This window comes from Hyperoodon ampullatus (assembly GCF_949752795.1).
Source record: "Hyperoodon ampullatus genome assembly, chromosome: 11".
Taxonomy (NCBI): domain Eukaryota; kingdom Metazoa; phylum Chordata; class Mammalia; order Artiodactyla; family Ziphiidae; genus Hyperoodon; species Hyperoodon ampullatus.
In genome coordinates this window covers 92,215,199-92,236,400 of record NC_136924.1, presented here as the reverse complement: position 1 = coordinate 92,236,400, position 21,202 = coordinate 92,215,199, and the positions used below count along the sequence as shown (strand labels likewise).

Sequence of the window (21,202 nt, the reverse complement as noted above, 5' to 3'; positions counted from 1 at the left end):
GCTGGGAAAATGAAAAGAGAGTAAGTATCTGAGTTTTCTCTGTTGATCTCCACTGTCAATCTATGCAGTGAGTAGACAAAGCCCTTACAGGTTTGTTGTAATGATCTGGTGAGATGATGTGCATGAAGATACCTTGTATGAAAATCGTCACTTTTAGTATCATCATTATTAGCCATGATCATGAATGACTTGAAGGTTCTGATCATCTGGCTTGATGTCAATCGCTAAATGTACTTTGACACACAACCTCATGTGGACTCCACGTGTGATTTCCTTCAGGGAATGGTGAAAAGGACCACTTAGCATGAACATGATATTGTCACAGTGTGGCTTCCATGGCTATTTCTGCTGCTTTGTCAGGGAAGATCTTTCCTTCAGAAAAAGAAGACATTTATGGGTTTCTTAAAATTATATAGACCCACTTGCTTACTAAGTTTATCTCCTTTGCCCAAACAGTAAATGTGCTAGGGTTACTTAGCAACCATCCTTACAGCCATAGAGATTTTAAAAATGAAATCAGAGTGGATGGGAGACACCTTGTTGATATTCACCAGTGCTAAGTGCAGGCAAGCCATTTTAAAGGATTCTTCCCAGCTTCTGTTCCATCCGCAGCCCTTTGCGTGCCATCAGCGAAATGGTCTCAGTGATAGGAAGAAGTGGGGAGATGTCCTGTGTGAAAGTATTTTCACCCAGTTCTTTGAATTATTCTTTATCCACTTGACAGATGCCAATGCGCATACAAATATCCGTGCTGTCTGGATGTCTAATACACGTGCGCTTGGATGTGTGTGTGTGTGTGTGTGTGTGTGTGTGTGCATGCAAGAATTCCACCCGGTCATGTATGACCGCAGAAAGTGAAAGGCAGGAACGCCTTGAAAGCTTGTACAGGAAAGCTGGGGAGAAGAGAACACCCTACGGAGAAGGAGAGAGGGAAGAACAAAGAAGGAAAGGTGAGGGGCGGCAGGAAGCGGCAGTGAATGAGGGAAAGTAAAGCCACAGCAGCGAGGGAGGCGGTCAGCAGCCCCCGCCGCCTGCTGCTGCTGGCAGCCGAACAAGAGGGAACAGATTCTAGCAGCAGGGGCTCTAATCTGTCAGCAGCAGTCCCTTCATGTGTGACCAGCCGGCCCAGCTTGGGGACTGGTGCCAGTCTGTGCACGCTGACCCTGCCGGGCCCTCCCGGAAGAGAAAGAGCCGCTGATGAAACCCTGAAGGTCCAGGGAGGGCTCCCCGACCCCAGCGCCCGCGGCCGCCTCCTCCTCCTCCCGTCTGCGTGCCCCTGTCTGCAGCGCTGGGTCACACCCCTCGGCCACTCCTTCTGAAGGTCAGTCATGCTCAACACCCTGCTTCCTCCCTACCCTTAATGGCCACATCAGGTCCTGGAGGAATCTTTCCAGAAGAGGACCACCTACCCATCTACGACAGCTCCACTGGAGAGGAAAGAGAGAAAGGCTCAGACCACCATCTATTTAAAATGTGCGAGGTCTTATATAGATGCAAAAGCCACAGAAGCATTTCTGCTCTCAGGAAGCTTGTGTCTGTTAGGCTGACCTTGGCCGGCTGTGGTCGAGCCTTCGCTCAGCCATCCAGCCCGTGGTGACGGCACTCGCGCTTTCTGGCAGCTCGCCCCCATCCTTACCGCCGCTCAGCCAGCCTTAATCCTCTGGTGGGAAGAGACAGCAGATGGAGAAATAACTCCCACTCAATTCCTAAATAACACCAGCTTCAGTTCCCATTAACTGTGAATTTGCACCCTTGTCTGGGTAAGAACCAAGGGAGCAAGGATCATGGGGACATTGCCAGACCGAGGCAAAGGTGAACAGGGGAGCCCTGGCTGCCTGCCAGCCACCCCCCTCCCCCCGACCCGAGGCCGCGGGCAGGCAGCCGGGAGGCGGCGTGCTCTCTGCAGAGCGCTGCTCCTGCCACTGGACACCCGGCCTCTGCCCCCGCCCGCCCTGCCTCCGAGAGAAGAGGGACCACTCTGAGATTCTGTTCTCACATTTGTAAAATCCATTCACCATCCTACCTACCCTCTATCCCGTGAGAATACGTAATTTGAAAGGGTTGGATTGGATGAGCACCGAGGCCTCTCCCAGCAGCGGTGCTCTGATTTGAAGCCAAGGTTTCTTTAAAGCTTGATTACTCTGCAGCAGGGTGAGGGGCTGAAATCCAGGTCCCCGAGGCAGATCCAGGCCAGATCCTGGCATCACACTGCCCAAGCGTGGGCCTCGGGTGTCTTAAAAACATATAAAATGGGGATAATGATTCCTGCCTTCATTCAAGCTTTTACCGGACAAATATTTATCAAGTACCTCAATGTATTGGGCACTGTGCTAGAAAACACAGAGATGAAAAAAAATCCTGCTCTCCTGGAGCTTAAATTCAATGAGGAGAGTGAGACAACAAAATATTTTAAAAGAAAATATACACAATATGTCCGGTAAGTGCTACAGAGAGAAATATAGCAGGGGATGAGGATACGGAGCTTGGGAGGATGGGAAGGATAAGCTGCCCTTAAAAGGGTGATCGGAAAACGTCTCCTGAGGACATCTGCGTGGAACAGGATTTTTGTGAGGATCCAATTAGGTCACTGTACAATGCCGGGTGTGCAGTAAGTATTCAGAAAGGCAACCAACACTGGAGTTATTAACTTTACCAGCCCGGCTGATAATGGGCTGCTTTTGAGCATCTACCTATGACCCTCTTCTTAACCCTGACCATCGTCACCAACCCACATGCTTTCTGAGACAGAGTCTGCTCTCAGAATGAGCCTGTCTGCTTTCTCCATGGAGAGCCACTGCCCTGCTCTGGTCTCATTTCCTTCCTCTTCAAGACCATCTTATTCCTTCCCGTGGATACTGGACCACCTGTGTCTTCTTGCCCAGCGCAGATGGGCATCCTGCCCCCGCTCAAAATTGTCCTTGGTGAAATGGAATTCTTTCCCACTCACTCCCCCTCTGTATCTCCTGCCCTCTCCTCCAAATTGTAAATCGTTTTTAAAAGGAGGAGGGAAAAGAGTGGGGAGGGAGAGGAGGAGGAGGAAAATGAAAGAGAAGAAAAAGAAACACCTAATATGTCATTGGTAAGTTTTACATTTTGCAAGTCAGCTCTAGAATCAAATAGTGATTAAGGGAAGAATCATATAGGGGTCTCAGTGTTCAACAGCTGAGTACGCTCTTCACAGGTTTGAATTTAAGGGAGAGAAGCAAAATCACTTGCTGAAATGACCATCTATACATGTGACATGAGGAAGGTGAAAGGCTACAAAAAAACAGAAGAGCTTGAATCACCCTCACATTCAGTCATTCCTCCGTGAACAGTTAAAGCTTGCTTTGCCTGAATTACAATCAGCAGTGGATATACCTTTCAGGAGAGTTATTAGATTCTTCAGTTATTTTCCCAAATTTATATCTCCTGCCACACCACGGAGCAGATAAAGTCTGTCTCTATATACGCAGGTTGTGTCTTGCTTTACTGAACATTTCACATGAAAAATGGGAATTTCCTTAGATTCTAGTAGATTTCTTTAAGCAGGTAAAGGCCACCATGCCTAACAGTACACTTATAGCTATGCATTCACGGAAACTTTTGACTGGTTCACGTGTAAATTATATGAAGTCAACCTACAATACATGTTTGCCTTGCCGTAAATCTGCCTGTGCTTGGCACTCCGTGAATATTTAACAATAACTAAGAGATAGGTCATGACCAAGCCAATCTTGCCCATGGTGTCTGAAAAACTAATTGACTCAATTCCTCGTTTCTTTCTTAACCTCTCAGCACTTTCCAGGCCAAGAGTCAAGGAGGCATCCCATGGGAACAATCCCGCTAATACAATGGTTTCAAGGATGTGGCATCTGCCCCAAGGTTAAAGGAAGACAGTGTTCATCACATCTCTTTTAATAAGAACCTAACAAAGCACCTTTCTTCACAGCGGTTATCCCCATCTCTCAAAGGCTGGGCCAGAGGAGGATTCTGGCCTTTTGAGATGGTGACTTGCGCGGGGAAGGAAGAATTTGGGGGTGTCAGGGGATAGGGCAAAGCAACTGTTGAGTAGGAAACCTGAGGACACCAGGGGAAAATAACTAGGCAAGGTTCATAAGAGGTTTGCTATGTTGAGATCCAGCCATCTCAAAGAACAACTGCTCTTTCTACAAGTCCCCTAAGTTGCCATGTATGAAGAGTAGGAGCACTGGGCCCCCAGGACAGAAAGAGAGTCCAAAGGTGAGTGGCAGACATGCCACCAACTACGTGAGAGAAACGCACTGGCCAAGTACTGGAGGCACACTGAGAAGGAAACTCACCGCCAACTGCTCCTCCGGGAAGTGATAAAGGAAAAATATAGACATGGGCCTATGAACAGCTACCAATTCTTCTCTAGCTCAGAGGGGTAAGGGAGAGTTTAGACACCTGGTCTGACCACTTTTGAAACACTTCTAGATCATCTGGTATCAAAAGGTTTTCAGAATTTTCTCAGGAACTAAGAAGACCTTTCACCTCGAGAATGCACGGCATAAGAAATTCTCCAACTCTTTCAACCAAATAAAGCTCCCAGTTGGGGGCTTCCCTGGTGGTTCAGTGGTTGGGAGTCTGCCTGCCGATGCAGGGGACACAGGTTCGTGCCCCGGTCCGGGAAGATCCCACGTGCCGCGGAGCGGCTGGGCCCGTGAGCCATGGCCGCTGAGCCTGTGCGTCCAGAGCCTGTGCTCCGCAACGGGAGAGGCCACAACAGTGAGAGGCCCGCGTACCGCAAAAAAAAAAAAAAGTTCCCAGTTGGAATAAAATGCTCTCAGCACGTCTTGGTATAAGGGCTCTGTACTACATTTACTAATAAGGCATAAGTGAATGCAATAAATGCTAATAATTAAAATGAATTCTTAGGGTACAAAGCAGAATGGTCATATTTAGCAAAAAAAAAAAAAAAAAATTCAGGAGCCCTGTAACATTACAACAAATTATCTTTTAATATCAGTATGTCCCATGCAATATTTGGGGCATACTTATGCTAAAAAAAATTTGTCATTGATCTGAAATTCAAATTTAACTGGGTTTCTGTATTTTTCTTGCAACCCTGGTAAAAAGCCTTATTCAGCAGCCTATAGCCTATCTGGAGACAGTCGCCAAGTCTATAGTGAGCCAAGCTTCCAAGAGCTAAGAAGTTATCAGTAAGGAATCTGGACTGATACGTGACAAATAGCATTCATTTGACAGTGAAAGAAATAGTTCATTTTATGGATCCCCTCTGAGGATGTTTTTTTTTCCTTCCATAACTAACAAGTAAATCACTTCAAATATGTGTCTCTCTTTAGGACTCAGGGATCTCAGAGAATCTCCTGTCTGTGATCCCGAAATCTAGACTTAGGAACTTCCTTCACGTGGAAAGAAAGCCACAGTCTGGTCAGGTGTGAATGAGGGATTTCCCTCCCGTTGCAATGCTTCTGGGGACGGACGACAGGGCCTGTGAATGCCACTGGGTTTTCAGAAAGTGAGATCAGAAGACGTTTCCCGACTCTGTATTGCCGGCGCTATCCCTGGCTGGGTCACCCCCAGATACGTCCTGAGGAGCCTTCCTGGGGATGCTGCTGCTAATGGTGCTGGGAGATGAGCATCAGGCCAAAGGCGACAGTTAAGCATTTGCAACAATTTTATTTGCAAGATTTCCTGCTGTGGCTAAATGCTGTGGCTGCTTGGTCTGTTATTTAAAGGAGTGACCCTAGTGAGACCAGAGCTCTGAAGGAGGGGCTGAATTCCGACCAGGGGAAGGAGGAGGACCGCTGACCAAGGATGCCTAGTTGAGTCCCACTGATGAGTTGAATGTTGTCCTCCGTAGAGTCCCTGTTCGTCAACCCCAATCCTTCCTGGGTCCTGATAGAAAAACATATTAAAATGCTAAGAGAGGCTAGGAATTGGATTCTAGAACCATGGGAAGCTGCACTTGGGAGGAGGGGAAGGAAAAGACAATGGAGAAGCGTGAGGGATGCAGGTCCATGGACAAGGGGAGATAGCCCAGAGGAGATGCCCAGCAGGCAGGCAGATGGAGAAGCCTGGAAGATTCAGGGAACTGGGCAGAAGAGAAGGTTCACAGAGGAAACAGCTTGGTGGAGAAACGCTCTGATAAGTCTGGTGAGACCTTTACACAGTGTACTTGGGAAACTGAGGGAAGGTGGACTCTCCCTCTGCTCTGCCCTGGTACTGGAGGAACGGATGAATAGTCTGTGCTGCGCCATCTTTGTTCCTTTTAGGACTGCTGCACTTGAGAAGATGGAGGGGTGGGCGTTTGCGGTTCTCTTGACAATAAGCTCTAAGCAAGGGGTACAGAGGACTGAGGAGAGCCACGCTCCTGAGGGGCCACAAGAGATGGCGACAAAGGTTAAAACCAATTGTGGGGCTTCCCTGGTGGCGCAGTGGCTGGGAGCCCGCCTGCCGATGCAGGGGACACGGGTTCGTGCCCCGGTCCGGGAGGATCCCACATGCCGCGGAGCGGCTGGGTCCATGAGCCATGGCCGCTGAGCCTGCGCGTCCAGAGCCTGTGCTCCGCAACGGGAGAGGCCACAACAGTGAGAGGCCTGCGTACCGCAAAAAACAAAACAAAACAAAACAAAAAACAATTGTGGTTTCAAAGATACAATGGTTAGAGACCAAGCTTCCGAGATAACAGTTACAGTCTAATGTGAAGTAAGCCAAATGGGAGATACTATCTTCAGATAGCTGCTTACCCAGAGGAGGTTTTAAGGTAAAAGCAGGCATTCCTGAACCACATGTATGGACCCTAATGTAATACCCACTTGATTTCCTTGTGTTGCTCGGCAGGTGTTTTCTGCTTGTTCATCTTGGTTTCAATGAACAAATATTTGGGAAAATAAACTGAATTAGGGAGAAAACATGAATGTACAGAACCCAATATATAGTAAGTTTTTAAAGGAGGTGCCCCTTGTCTTGCAAAGAGGAGCAGAACAAAGACGCTCCTGTAGAGCAGGAAGGCACCAGGCAGCTCAGCAACTCGGAAGACGTCATTCGTTTGCTCCAGGTGTCTTCCCTGGTGCCACGAGAATGAGGAAGACAGAGGGGTCCCTGCTTTCAGAGAACTTACAGGGAAGAGAGATAACAGACCACAGAACGACGATCATCTTTATTGGAAAGGCACAGGAGGCAGGGAAGGTGTGTAACCGAGTGATATTAGTCCGGGGCTCAGCTTCCAGGGGAAGGGATGCCAAGACTGAATCCTGAGGGATGAAGAGAAGGAGGCAGGTGAAGGGGCACGTGCATCTGTGTATGGCTGGGCAGGGGCGCCTGGGGAGCACATTCAAGGCAGCAGTAGGAGCCGGAAGGGAGAGAGAACACGGTAAGTTCAGTGTGGCGGGAAGGCGGTGTTGAAGGGACGAGGGGCGGGAGACAACTTTGGAAAGCTAGGAAGGCTCATGCTGTGGAAGACTCTATAAACCATATTAAGGAGATGGGACTTTATTATAGGAGCAATGAAAAGCCACTGAAAGGTATTAAGCAAGAAAGTGATGAAATCACATTTTCATTTTAGATCACTCCGGTTGCAAAGGAGATTGAAAAGAAGCAGAACTGGAAGCCAGAAGAGATTTAAGAGGCCCTGCAGCAATGCGAGTAGGAAGCGGTGGACTGGGCGATGGCACGGGGATGAAAATAAGTGAAAGCTCTCCAGGGCAAGTCCACAGACAAGGCCGTGATTGGCTACGAGGTGTCAGGGCTATGGCATCGAGCACACCTTGGACATGTTTACTTTAGGAAACCGGGTAACAGGATGTTATAAGTTTATAAGTGGTGCCAATTTGGCTCGAAGAGGGTGGGAGGGTTGATGGGAGAGGAGACAGCTGTGCAGCCTTGGATATGGTATGTTCTAGGACCCATGGTATCCAAAGGAACAGATGTGGTCATACAGAGACAGACGTGGGGCTCAAGGGAGAGGTTGCAGCCAGTGATGTCCGTTTGGGGGAACTTACGGACATTCATTGTATTCTTGGCAATGGAGGAGAAAAGAGAGTCTAGGGACTTTCCTGGTGGTCCAGTGGTTAGGGCTCTGAGCTTTCACTGCCGAGGGCATGGGTTCTATCCCTGGTCAGGGAACTAAGATCCTGCAAGCCACACTGTGCAGCCAGAAAAGAAAGAAAAAAGAAAAGAGGGTATAGGACAGACCTCGAAGAAGCACCAATATTTAAGAGATATGTAAAGGAAGAAGCATGCTGGGGAGCCTGAGACAGAATTGCCAGGGAGGCGAGAAGAACACCAAGACGGTCTGTACCAACATGTAGGGATAACTAGGGATGGCAGAGAAAGCAGAGAGTTCAAGGTGGGGGGATATCAGGATTGGATCACAGATGCAGCCACCAAAAAATGACTTTTAGTGTCAACTCTGAATTAGGAGCTTAGTCAAGAGGCTACAGAGTCCAAGTCCCTTCCAGAAGTTAAATAAGTACAAGTCAGTACACATTCAACCTCCTCTAAATGTATTTCAACCTCCCTGCAGTACAGTTTCTAATATTTTATTTGTTAAGCTGGGTGGTGGGTACCTGAGTATGGATTAAGTTTTTCTGAATATCTTTCTCTCTCACTGATATAGTTCATAATAAAGGTGACATGGATACCCAAAATACATTATTGAGTGAAAGGAAGTCAGGTTATTGAACAGCACGTCTGGTTATATTTCCATTTATGTAAAACTGTAGATTTATCTCCACACAGGTATACATGCACCAGGAGATAGCTAGAAAGACAGTCATTAATTATTTCAATAATGACCGTTTTGGCTAGTCAGATTTAAGGTCGTTTTTACTTTTTTTTTTTTTTTTTAGCTCTTCTATATTGTTTGAATTTTTACAGTGTACACATGTAGCAGTTTTATACAAATAACAAAACCACAAAAGCACAGTGTAGAATTTTCTACCCCACTTGGTCACACAATGGCCCCTAAGAGGATGTGCTGCCATCATAGCTGGATTCTGAGGTGAGGTCAGGGGAGGAGGATTCCACCCACACCTTCTTCTCATTCAATAAGCCAGACTAACAGCCACCATCAAAGCTGCCTCTACGCCAGCACTTAATCTCAAAGGCAGAGAAAGGCGAAGCAAAGGCAGATTAAAAACCAAGGGACGAATCCTCTTCATGTGCCTTACAGACCCATGTACCCTATTCCCCATTCCCTCTCTGTACAGCAGTGTCCCAAAGGTAAGGAGGTTGGTCTTCCCTCATTTCTATGCCTGTCTCATCTTTCATAGTGATCAGGCGTGTAGCGATCAGAGAGACCTGGGTTCAACTCCAAACTGAACCTCTTACTTTCAGCAGGACTTTGGACAAGCCTATTCTCTTGTATTATAAAATGAAACAATTTTTAAAAGCTGCCTAACAAGAGCTGTTGCCTTGAGGCTTAAATGAGGTCGAACACACGAAGTGCTTAGCGTGAGACCTGGCACACGGGAAGCGGTCAAGAAGAGGGAGATGTTTTGCGTTTCTTAGAACGAGAACGCAGCGCGGCGAGCTCTGGATCCGGATCTCCCACCGTCACAAACGATCGCCACCCCAATGACCAGTCCTCAACCTCAGACATCTTGAACGGCTGCTCCCCCAGTATCTGAACATCCAACCCAGTCTTGGAAGCTCTCCTCTGACCTCCCACACTCACCTGTTCAGCATATTGGACTGGTAGATTCTCTTCTCGTGGGTGTTGTAACAGCTGCTCTTGGGCTCGGGGATGAAGCTGTGTTCGGACAGCATGTCGGAAGCGGCGGTGGTGATGATGGCGATTCCATCCCTCACTCTGGCAGGGAGGCCATAGTCCCATTCATCATAGGACACAGAGATAAGCCCGGTGGGGAACTCCGAGGGCACTGTGTCTGTGTCCCCTGCCACCAGACTAGGCACAATCCACGTGTAGCCGTAGCCAGTCAGCCCTACTGAGTTAGCCACTTCGAAGATGTAGGTGGCTTCTTCCTTAGTACAATAAAGAAGAATGATGGGGCTTTGAAGTTTCTTGAGCTGGTTCTGGATCTTAGAATCCCCATCATCCAGGGACATGTCCAGCAGGAGGACTTCCTCTAACTCCCAGCCCACGAAGCTATTCTCGATGGTGCTGCGAATCTTGTTTACAAAGTCCTGGTAGCCAGGGAAGTAGGTGGTGACGATAGAGAAGATGTACCAGTCATACTCTTCCATGATATTGAGCATCACGGAAGCTTGCTGTTCAATCGATGGGCCAAACTGGAAAAACATTGAGGATTCATCCTAAAGTAGTAAACACAAAGAAAGAAAAAGAGAGAGAAAAATCAAAACGAAGATGGTGAGGGAGAGTTTGGACCATCTGGATACAAAGGTTTGTGTTCATTATTTACTTTTTCCACATAATGCCTTTAAAATTGGATATGTTTAAATTGCAAACACTTGTAACACTTTCCTTCCTAAAACCTTCCTCTAGAGAAAATCGACATGGGTCTATACTCTTCTTGTCTGAAATCCCTGGGGCTACTGCGGAGCCTCAGGCAGCTTCCTAAAATCAAATATGTTAATATTTCCAAAGCAAAACATGTGAAGAGTCATATGAAGTGGGGTAAAGACTGTAAACGGCCTCATGTCAGTTCAGGTCAGGTTTTGCTGTCAAATGAGTTATATAAACACAAACACACACTTTCCATTTTTTGAGCCTTTTGGATTCATCCATTGGGGATATGTATTATTCAATTGGAGTGAATAATCCAAAATGTCATCAATCTGCCCTTAAGTCTACCTCTAGTCGCCCAGCAGGTGGGTGGTACTCAGGTATGGCTAGCAGGGAAGCACGCTGTACTACAAGATTTTCTATAAAGACATAATTGTTAGGTGAAATGCACATGGAATTTTCTCTCTGTCTTCTACTCTGATAATGAGGTATGTAGGGGGAGTAATGCACAAGTAGTATGTGTCAGCTGCAAGTTAGAATGACTTGTCTTCAAGGTCATATATGATTAAGCTTTATATGAGAACAACATAGAAAGGATTGTTCTTTCTCTTACCTATATAATGCCACGGGTCTCCGTCTGACCTGTGTATTACACACAACCCTCCGTCAATTCTAAGCATCCTATGTTTTCTCCCACCTCTTGAGGGAGAAGCCATTTTAAATGTGTCCCATTTTAAGCTGTATTTCACCTGCTGTTTGGAGATGTCAAGCCCTGCATTTTATCTCGATCTTACAGCTAGAAGAATCTGAAACCACACAATGAAGACCCTCTCAGCCTTGTCCTTCTCTTTTAGTCCATTTTCCCCTGACTTCCTCCTGGGGAATGACATCTCTTTTCTTGGTCAGTGGCCCCTATCTCCTATCTGATGGTTCATCTCCATTTTATAACAATCCAAGCTAACAAAATTGTGTCTTTAATTCAAAGGGGCAGTCCTTTTTTATCCCCCAAACTAGAGCTTCAAAGTACGGTTACAAGAGATCAGGCTTTTAAACAAAATGATGCAGTGATTTCTTAGTTCAGGAACACATTGTTGTACAGCTGAGAAACTGCTGAGTGTTTTTGGGGCACCCACTATTGGAAAAAAAATGCAGGCTGGGAACTATCCAGCTGGTGTCCGAAGACCCTGATTCGGCAATGAAAGCTGCCAGCCCCTCGAGGCTCTGCCAGAGCTGTGTGTGCTTCACGTGACTTGAACTCTTCACGTTCCCCACAAGCGATCCAGAATGAAACAGTAGCTGCCTAGTCGTTTGGGGGCAATTCTTTCTGCTAAGGGTAAAATGGTGCTTATAATGGCTCCCTTCCCTGGTTTAAATATACAGTCAAGGAGGAGCCTGGTAGGACAATGGAATTCAGAGAAGTAGAGAGGGTGGGGCATGAAGAATGGGTGGGGAGGGAATGGAAATTAATTCAGGATACAACAATGATTTCGTATGTGGCCAGTCCCCGCTCCTGGTCTTCTACTTCAATGCCACTGTGTACTGCTCTTCAGGTGAAGCTGACCTTGTCCTTAGGTCATAGGATATAGTGGGAATCCAGGACAACAAAGCTTAATTATGACAAGACTTGTCAGGGGCCCACAGAGAACCACAGCAACAGGAAAGGAAGGCCCTGTGACAGAACAGCTCACCCAGAATGGTTATCACTTTAAAGGGACAGCCATTTGTTTTTCTTGTTACTTCCAGCTAAGTTAGGGGATTTGGGGAATTCTCAAAAGAGACGTATTATCACTTGAGTTTTCACCAGCCCAGTGGACATAACAAAGTGACAAAAGCTTTTAAAAGTACCTTAAAACGCACAGGCTTAGGATGAGAGGGATCCCCATTGTAAACAAAGTAAGTCTACCCATTCTATGATAAATGAACATATCACAAGGAGGTTCTTGAATACCCACAAAGCTCCATCTACAGTGAAGCCACAGCTGGTTCAAATACACAGCTAGAGATAGCCTTGAAAGAAAACCCATGTTGGTGGTTGGGGGGGTGCGGGACGGTCCTTAGTAAATGAGCCCATGCTAATGAGATTGAATTTAAAAGAAAACCAATCTACTATATACCAACCTGACCCTCTCCTCTCTTAGTCTTCTCTTAAAAGTCTCTCACAATTATACATGAGCTCCTAAAGAAACCACCAGCTACTATGTGAAGAAAGCCAATATATGGTGAAAGAAAAGAGAAAAATTAATATGGCTCCATCTAACCCTCACCACATCCCCATCTAACTTTCTAGTTCTCTCTTCCTCTACAATCATCCTTCTTCTGATTCCTCTGCTTCCGTCAATGCCCCGTTCAACCATTCTATCTTGCCAATCCTTCATTAAAGAAGGATGCCTTACACAGCCAGTTTATCTGTGACACCAAGAGGAGGTTAATGAAACCAAACAGGAATCAAGAGACAAAGTTATAGCTTGGGCAAATGTTTCCCAGTATAATGAGTGGTCCAGCGTTATTAATTTAGTTGACACATCTGTCTGGTGTCTAGTAATCGGGAATGGAACAGCTCTTTCTCAACGAAGCTTTGGGCTAACTAAAAGTTGTAAGCAGTGACAGGCTTTGCAAATTATGGTCACAGCCACAGATCAAGGAGCAATCTTCATGTGTGCATGGAGTGGAAAGGACTGGTGGCCAAGCATCCATCTTTGCAGGCTCCCAGCATGCACTGTGATCACTACAAGAAGTAGCATCTTCTAGGATGAAGGACAGGGATATAATTCAGCTCACTATGCTTCCACACTTACATTTGTATTCTCCTAATGTCATTAAAAAATGTGATGTGCAGGGGTCCTTGGAGCAGTCTCCTCCTCCTCAGGAAGATTCCCAGTCAAATTTATTGCGTGAATGTACTTCTTCAACTTGCCTTGAGAGCCCCTTAAAGCAGGTCTAGGTGAAGGGCTATCATGACTTATAGGTGCAGTTAGCACAGGGAAGACACGATTGTACATCAGACCCTGTCGGTCTGGAACTGTTATGGTGAACCTCATCACATTGACGTTCAGGGTGTTTATTTGCTAATAAGAAGAAACAAAAACAGGTACTTTGGGGCTTCCCTGGTGGCGCAGTGGTTGAGAGTCCACCTGCCGATGCAGGAGACGTGGGCTCGTGCCCCAGTCCGGGAAGATCCCACATGCTGAGGAGCGGCTGGGCCCGTAAGCCATGGCCGCTGAGCCTGCGCGTCCAGAGCCTGTGCTCCACAACGGGAGAGGCCACAACAGTGAGAGGGCCCGTGTACCACAAAAAAAACCCCCAAAAAACAGGTACTCTTTTTCATTCTATTAACTGTCTCAGAAAATAGCTGCCTAAAGAATTAGCAGTACATGAGATTCTTCTTCTGCATCACTGAGATCCCTTACAGATCCACTTCGGACATAAGGGATTAACTACCCCAGCTGCTGACGGTGCCCCTAGCAATTGGTTTCAGCTGCCATCCCACTTTGGGGACTGTGTCAGCTGAAGAGAACCACCTGGCCCAAAGTCACGTCCCCTTCCTGGAGTAGAACGCATTGAATGACTGGTGGTCATGGCGTCTAAAGACCTGGTCCTCTTGCCCTATTTCTAGGCAACTCTGAAGGATGAGTCTATCTTCAGAACTACCCACAAGCTTCCATTAATACTGCGTCTCACCTGGATTTCTCTCTCTGCCCACTCCTGCCCAATCTTCCCTTCCTTTCCTGGTGTTGATCTCAAGAGCATTCCCTCCTAAACCTCCTGTCCACCAACTTAGTCTCAGATCAGCTTCTCAGAGAACGCAACTGGAGACTTTATCCATTTCCCTTTTTTCAACATGGAAAAGAGATGACTATCTTCAAATATAGAAATGACTTATATGGTAGAAAGATGAGTCTCTGCCCATTAGCTCCAGAGGAGAAAACCGGGACCAATGAGCAGAAATAGTCAAAGGCACTGCTTGGCTCAATGTAGAAAGTACATCTGCAACAATTACAGCTATTTAAAATGAAATGGGCCTCATAAGGTAGGGAGCTCTCTGCAGTTACAAACATTCAAAAAGGAGCTGGATTCTTATCTGATAAAGGGATTCTCCTCAGCACTCCACCTGGAAAATGTCATGCTCATCTTTCAGACCTAGTTCAAATGTCAGTTTTTTATGCATATCATCTTTTCTAACTTCCCCAGGTCAAGTTAGTTCTCTCTCCCCTGTGCTTTCGCAATATTTTATACATGCCGCTATCATAATATTTATATATTTTTAAAAGTTTTTATTGAAGTATAGTTGATGTACAAAATTATATGTTACACATGTACAATACAGTGATTCACAACTTTTAAAGGTTATACTCCATTTATAGTTGTTATAAAGTATTGGCTATATTCCCCAGGATGTTGTAAAATATATCCTTGTAGCTTATTTTATATCTAATAGTTTGTACCTCTTAATCCACTCCCCCATATTGCCCCTCCTCCGTTCCTTTTCCCACTAGTAACCACTAGTTTGTTCTCTATACCTGTGAGTCAGCTTCTTTGTTATATTCACTAGTTTGTTGTATTTTTTAGATTCCATATAAGTGATATCATACAGTATTTGTCTTTGTCTGACTTATTTCACTTAATGTTAAGTCCATCTGTGTTGCTTCAAATGACAAAACTTCATTTTTTTATGGCTGAGTAGTATTACATTGTATATATATACCACATCTTGTGAATCCATTCATCTGCTGATGGACACTTAGGTTGCTTCCATATCTTGGCAACTGTAAATAATGCTGCTATGAACACCGGGGTGCGTGTATCTTTTGGTGTATCTTGTTAGTGATTTTGTTTTCTTCAGATATATACCCAGGAGTGGGATTGCTGGGTCATATGGCAGTTCTATTTTTAGTTTTTTGAGGAACCTCCATACTGTTTTCCATAGTGGCTACACCAATTTACACTCCTACCAAGAGTGTATGAAGGAGGTTCCCTTTTCTCTTGGGAAGCATATATGCCTGCCTCATCCCATTAAAAAAGGTATGCTTCTCAAGAGCAGGAACTGTGCCTTATTCATCTGTGGATCCCTAGGTGGCACATGAAAAAAATTTAAATGTTGGTTGTATTAATATTGCAAAGAAGATTCCATTGACAGGTGGGAGATGAACTGAAATGACCTTGATGATCTCAACCGGTTCCAAATTTCAACGCTGATGGCACATAGCCACTTCACTGAAATAAGGTATGCCTGAAGAGTTGTGAGCTTTTACAAAATGTGAGGGGAATCCACCTTGGAGCCAGCCAGAGAGGCAGAAAGTGTACCAGTCACTTCTTCACTCCTCTCTGCAGCAAATTCCATGACAGCATCATCTATACTTACTTCTTCCAACTCCTCCCCACTTCTCTCTTGCACTAACTTCAGTCAGACTTTTGACCCCACCACTTCTCTAAAAATCCTCCTGTGAAAGGCAGTGGTGACCCTGGTATTGCCAACTCCAACATCCATCTGCAGCCTTTGACTTGGGTGATCGCTTGCTCCAAGATATGCTTTCTTCCCTTGGTTTCCAGGGCTTCACATTCTCTTGATTCTCCTCCTACCTTACTGGTTGCTGTTCCTCCATCTTCTTTGCTGGTTCCTCCTCTTCCTTCTGGCCTTTCGAAGCTGGAGTGCCCCAGGGTCAATCCTTGGTGTTCATTTAATTTCTATCGACATTCACCTCCTCAGAAATCTCACTCAGTCTCCTGCTTTAAATCCCTTTTCCATGCTGATCACTCTCACACTTCTGTCTCCAAAACTTCCAACCTGTACATCAAACTGCCTATCTGACAGCTCCGCTTGGATATCTTTGAAACATCTCCAACACTTCCAAAACTGAACTCGGCCTTTCCCATTTCAGTTAAAGGTAACTCAATCCTTCCACTGCCAGCTGCTCTCTTTCTCTGGAATCCTATATCCAATCAGTCAGGACACCGTGACTGCCTGACCTTCGAAAGGTATCTAGAACACAACCTTTTTTTACCCACTTTGAGCCACCCTCATCCTTCACCCATCACTGAAAGGGAGGGCCTGCTAACTGGACCCCCTGCCTCTGCCCCAGTCTCATGCTCAACAAAGAAGCAGGATGATCCTTTTAAAGCTTAAATCATAAGATATTACCTTCTGCCCCAAACCCTCAATAGCTTCCCAACTCCCTAAAAGGAAAAAGCCAACATCCTTGATTCGGACCCCACTGCCCCTCAGATCCCACATCCTCTGACTCTCACCCTCTCTCTCCTCCAAGCACGCTGACCGCTCTTAAAGATACTCATTCCCGCTCCAGACCTTTATTTCAAGCTATTTCCTCTGCCTGAAACACTTCCTCCAGCTACCCAGGTACTCACTCACAGGGCTAACATACACACCAGGTTCAAGTCTTTGCTAAAACCTCACCTTCTCAACAAAGCCCAAACCTGACCCTGCAATACGATGCGACAGCCGCCCTCTCCTGTCGCAGGGAGGCCTGAGCCCCCTTATCCTGCTCCACTTTTGCTTTTTCCCACAGCATTTACCACCATCGAACAGATGACGTGATGTATTTATTATGAATGTATGCCTTGTGCCAACTAGAGTGTAAACGCTGTGAAGGCAGGGATCAATTTATTTGCTCATTGCTGTAACTCAGCAGCTAGAATGGGGCCTGGCCCAAAGTGGACTCCCAGTAAATATTTGCTGAATTTTAAAATGTGGTCATTTTCCATTGTGTGTGTTTCTGTGTGTATTCACAATTTCTTTATCCATTCATCCATCAGTGGGCACTTAGGTTGGTTTCACACCTTGGCTACTGTAAATAATACTGCAATAAACATGGGAGGGTTCATGTATCTTTTCTAGTTAGTATTTTCATTTTCTGCAGATAAATACCCAGAAGTAGAATTGCTGAATCATATGGCAATTCTATTTTTAATTTCTTGAGGAACTGCCATACTGTTTTCCATAGTGGCTGAACCAGTTTATGTTCCCATCAACAGTGCACAAGGGTTCCCTTTTCTCCACGTCCTCACCAACACTTGTCATTTTTTATCTTTTTTATAATATCCATTCTAATAGGTGTGAGGTCATATCTCATTGTGGATTTGATTTGCATTTCCCTGATGATTTGTGATGCCGAGCATCTTTTCACGTGCCCGTTGGCCATCTGCATGTCTTCTTTGGAAAAATGTCTATCCAAGTCCTCTGACCATTTTTTTTTTTTTTTTGCGGTACGCAGGCCTCTCACTGCTGTGGCCTCTCCCGTTGCGGAGCACAGGCTCCGGACGCGCAGGCTCAGCGGCCATGGCTCATGGGCCCAGCTGCTCTGCGGCATGTGGGATCTTCCTGGACCGGGGCACGAACTCGTGTCCCCCGCATCGGCAGGCGGACTCTCAACCACTGCACCACCAGGGAAGCCCCTCTGACCATTTTTTTAATGATTGTTTCTATTTTTGCTATTGAGTTTTATGAGTTCTTTATATATATGATATATGATTATCAGATACATGATTTACAAATATTTCTCCCCTTCAGTAGACTGCCTTTTCATTTTGTTGATGATTTCCTTTGCGGTGCAGAGCTTTTTAGTTTGATGTAGTACCACTTGTTTATTTTTGCTTCTGTATTACTCAGCCATAAAAAAGAACGGAATCTTGCCATTTGTGACAACGTGGATGGACCTGGAGGGCATTATGCTAAGTGAAATAAATCAGGCAGAGAAAGACAAATACCATATGATTTCACTTGTATGTGGACTCTAAAAAACAAAACAAAACAAATGAATCAAATCAAATCAAGACAAAACAAAACAAACAGAAAAGCCAAGCTCACAGATACAGAGAACAGAACGGTGGTTGCCAGAGGTGGGGCGTGATGGGGTGAGTGAAATGGGTGAAGGGGGTGAAAGGTACAAACTTCCAGTTATAAAATAAATACCTCATTGGGATGCAATGTACAACCCGGTGACTACATTTAATAATACTGTATTGTATATTTGAAAATTGCTAAGACAGTAAATCTTAAAAGGTCTCATCACAAGAAAAGAAGAAAGTTTTGTAATATGTATGCTGACGAATGGTAACAAGACTTACTGTGATCATTTCACAGTATTTACAAATATGGAATCATTATATTGTACACTTGAAATTAATATAACATTACATGTCAATTACACCTCAATTAAAAAACGTGGCAATTGATGTTTCAACCAGATAATTCTCAAATCTAGTTCATTTTTGTTGGCTATCGAATTGATAATATATTTTTCTAGTATTTTAAAGTCTCCCACACTACTCAAATCTTGGTAATTTATAACATCATAGGGATTATGAGCCTGCTAGGACATTAAAGTAATTTCAGAGCAAATAAATCTGATTTTTCTCCGAGTCCTTCCTCCTAGTATATGAGTAAAAAAGTCCTGCTGTTTTCCTTCTAAATTCAGTTCTTAAGGAGGATCTGTGTTTGATGAAGTCTATAATCACTAGGCTTTTGCTGAAAACTTTCTCCACTACCATCAGATTTATTTTATTTTATTTTATTTTTTTTGCGGTACGCGGGGCTCTCACCGTTGTGGCCTCTCCCGTTGCGGAGCACAGGCTCCGGATGTGCAGGCTCAGTGGCCATGGCTCACGGGCCCAGCCGCTCCGCGGCATGTGGGATCTTCCCGGACCAGGGCATGAACCCGTGTCCCCTGCATCGGCAGGTGGATTCTCAACCACTGCGCCACCAGGGAAGCCCAACCATCAGATTTAGAAGGCAAGTGTAGAAATGATGGACTAAGAGGTCAGGTTCACTCCAGCTGGTTTAGTCCTGGGTATTTCTTCTTTACTTCTTCCATGCTGAGCACAAAGCAGAAGCAGAACATGGGGACAAAATCTCTTTCCTCTCTCAACACGAGGGGAGGATTTTCTCTCCCCGACCTAACTCCAAGAGACCCCCTCTTTGGTGACTATAAATTCTGATTCCAACCATCATTTTTTTCCAGGTGACTAAGGCTGGTGGTAGCTATTTAGGGTGGGTTTGGATAGTGTCAATTTTGTGAGCAATGCCCTGCAAGAAGGAAAAATGCACCCGATGTTCTCCAACCTCTCCATTAATCAGAAATATCATGACTGAAACACACAAAGGAAGCTCACCGGTGAAGAATCATGATCTTTCCTGCCAGATTCATTCTTTGTAAACCATGGCACACAAAGGAGAACACTCTGGATTTTCAAAAGCCCATGAACAGATATCCAAGCAGATTGAGCTAGTCTAAGAGCCATTCTGGATAAGTAAACAACTCCCCCAGAAGCCAGCAGTCTTTTTCTTATTTGTTCTTTCAGAAGATAATTTCACTTTCTCCTTGAATTTTGTCCCATTTTCTTCCCTGAGTCTCCCTCTTGGATGTGCTTCAGTCGCTGAATTTAAGCCACAGCTGAGAAACAAACTAAAAGTATTCACTTTGAGAACATCTACAAGGTTCTTCCTATTCTAGGTCTCAGAGATGACTTTATAGCAAGAAGAAAGCTTACAAGCAGCAGACAGGGCAATAAGAGGAGAAGAATAAAAAGGCTTATCCCTCTTGCTAAGATACCCAAGAGAATTAAAGAATTAAGTCGGAGAGCAAAAGGCCTGGAGAATACCAAGAGAACTTCCGTAATGTGCTTGTCCTCCTCTGGAAGGTATCAAGATGCCAAAATCTTAACAAGGCCTGTTACATTTCATCTTAAATTAAAATCCCTCACTATGGCCTGTGCCATTAGGCACATCAAAACAACTCTCAGATGGACTGACTTGTATTTTTATTAAGAGGTTCTTTTCTACAAAAGAGCGAGCTGACAAGTTCAGCAACAATCACATTCTGTGACTGAGTCAACGTACTTTTAAGTAAACGCGAGCGAAGAAGGTAGGGGAATAGGAAAAGTTGGAAAAAAATGAAACAGATACAGAAAAAATAGTATACATATTAAACTAACAGTATTAATTAGGATTATCAATATCAGACTAAATTTATTTAGACAAGTTTACAAAATCAAGTGTGTTCAACACAAATATAGATCTGAGCATTTCGTAGATGATAAAAAGAAGGGCATCGTAAAACTAAACCGTACAACCAGGGGAAAACAAACATTTTTTTATGAGGTATGAAATACTAAATCCAAAATCCAATACTATCAAAATCTTTCCATTTAACGAAAGCTGAGAGGGTACAGTTTACAGAAGAACTGTGATCATGATTAAAGAACAAGGTGAAGTAGAGGCCAGTGATGGTACCTGACACACCAGCAGCATTTTTCAGAGGGAAGACGTTGACATTTCTTTCAAATACATAAACATTCCCATCTCCGTATATGTATTTGCTCAGAGCATCACATTCATATACCAATGGGAGCAGAGAATGGGGGAGATGCCCAAGAGAGGGGGAGGGTAGAAAAGGCATTTTGTATTTGATGAAGCTAAGAGTGCTGGTTCCTTTGTTGTTGCTAAAAATAACAAAGCACTGGTTCTAAATACAGTGATTATGTTCATACACATGGGTCTCTGCAAGAGATCCCCGGAAAACAAAAGGTCCTTTGTCCTCCTGTCCCTGCTCTATATGGAAAGATGAAGCATTGCTGAATTTATTATAGGGTTTGGACCATACATGGTCGTTTGGCACAGGTTAACAAGCCGTTGCCTCCAGTGGCAGAAAGAAGTTTCCTGAGAATGTTTTTCTCAACAAACATCAGTGATCTGTTTCCCCAGGTCCCTGGATTGAGAAACCAATTGCTACTTCCTCACATAAAGCCAAGGACGGCTGTTCACAATTAACGCAGCTTCGAATTTATTCACTTGTCCCA

The 21,202-nt window shown here is 45.0% G+C and overlaps 1 protein-coding gene across 1 annotated transcript in view; it reads right to left on the bottom strand.

The window, feature by feature from the left end:
* GRIN2B (glutamate ionotropic receptor NMDA type subunit 2B) overlaps positions 1–21,202 on the bottom strand; it is a gene marked incomplete at both ends in the record, with an annotated part of 299,444 nt that overhangs the window by 176,345 nt on the left and 101,897 nt on the right. The window contains one exon of the mRNA XM_079714477.1: positions 9,644–10,242. Coding sequence (XP_079570603.1) covers positions 9,644–10,242 — 599 coding nt within the window. The remainder of the gene's footprint in view (positions 1–9,643; positions 10,243–21,202) is intronic.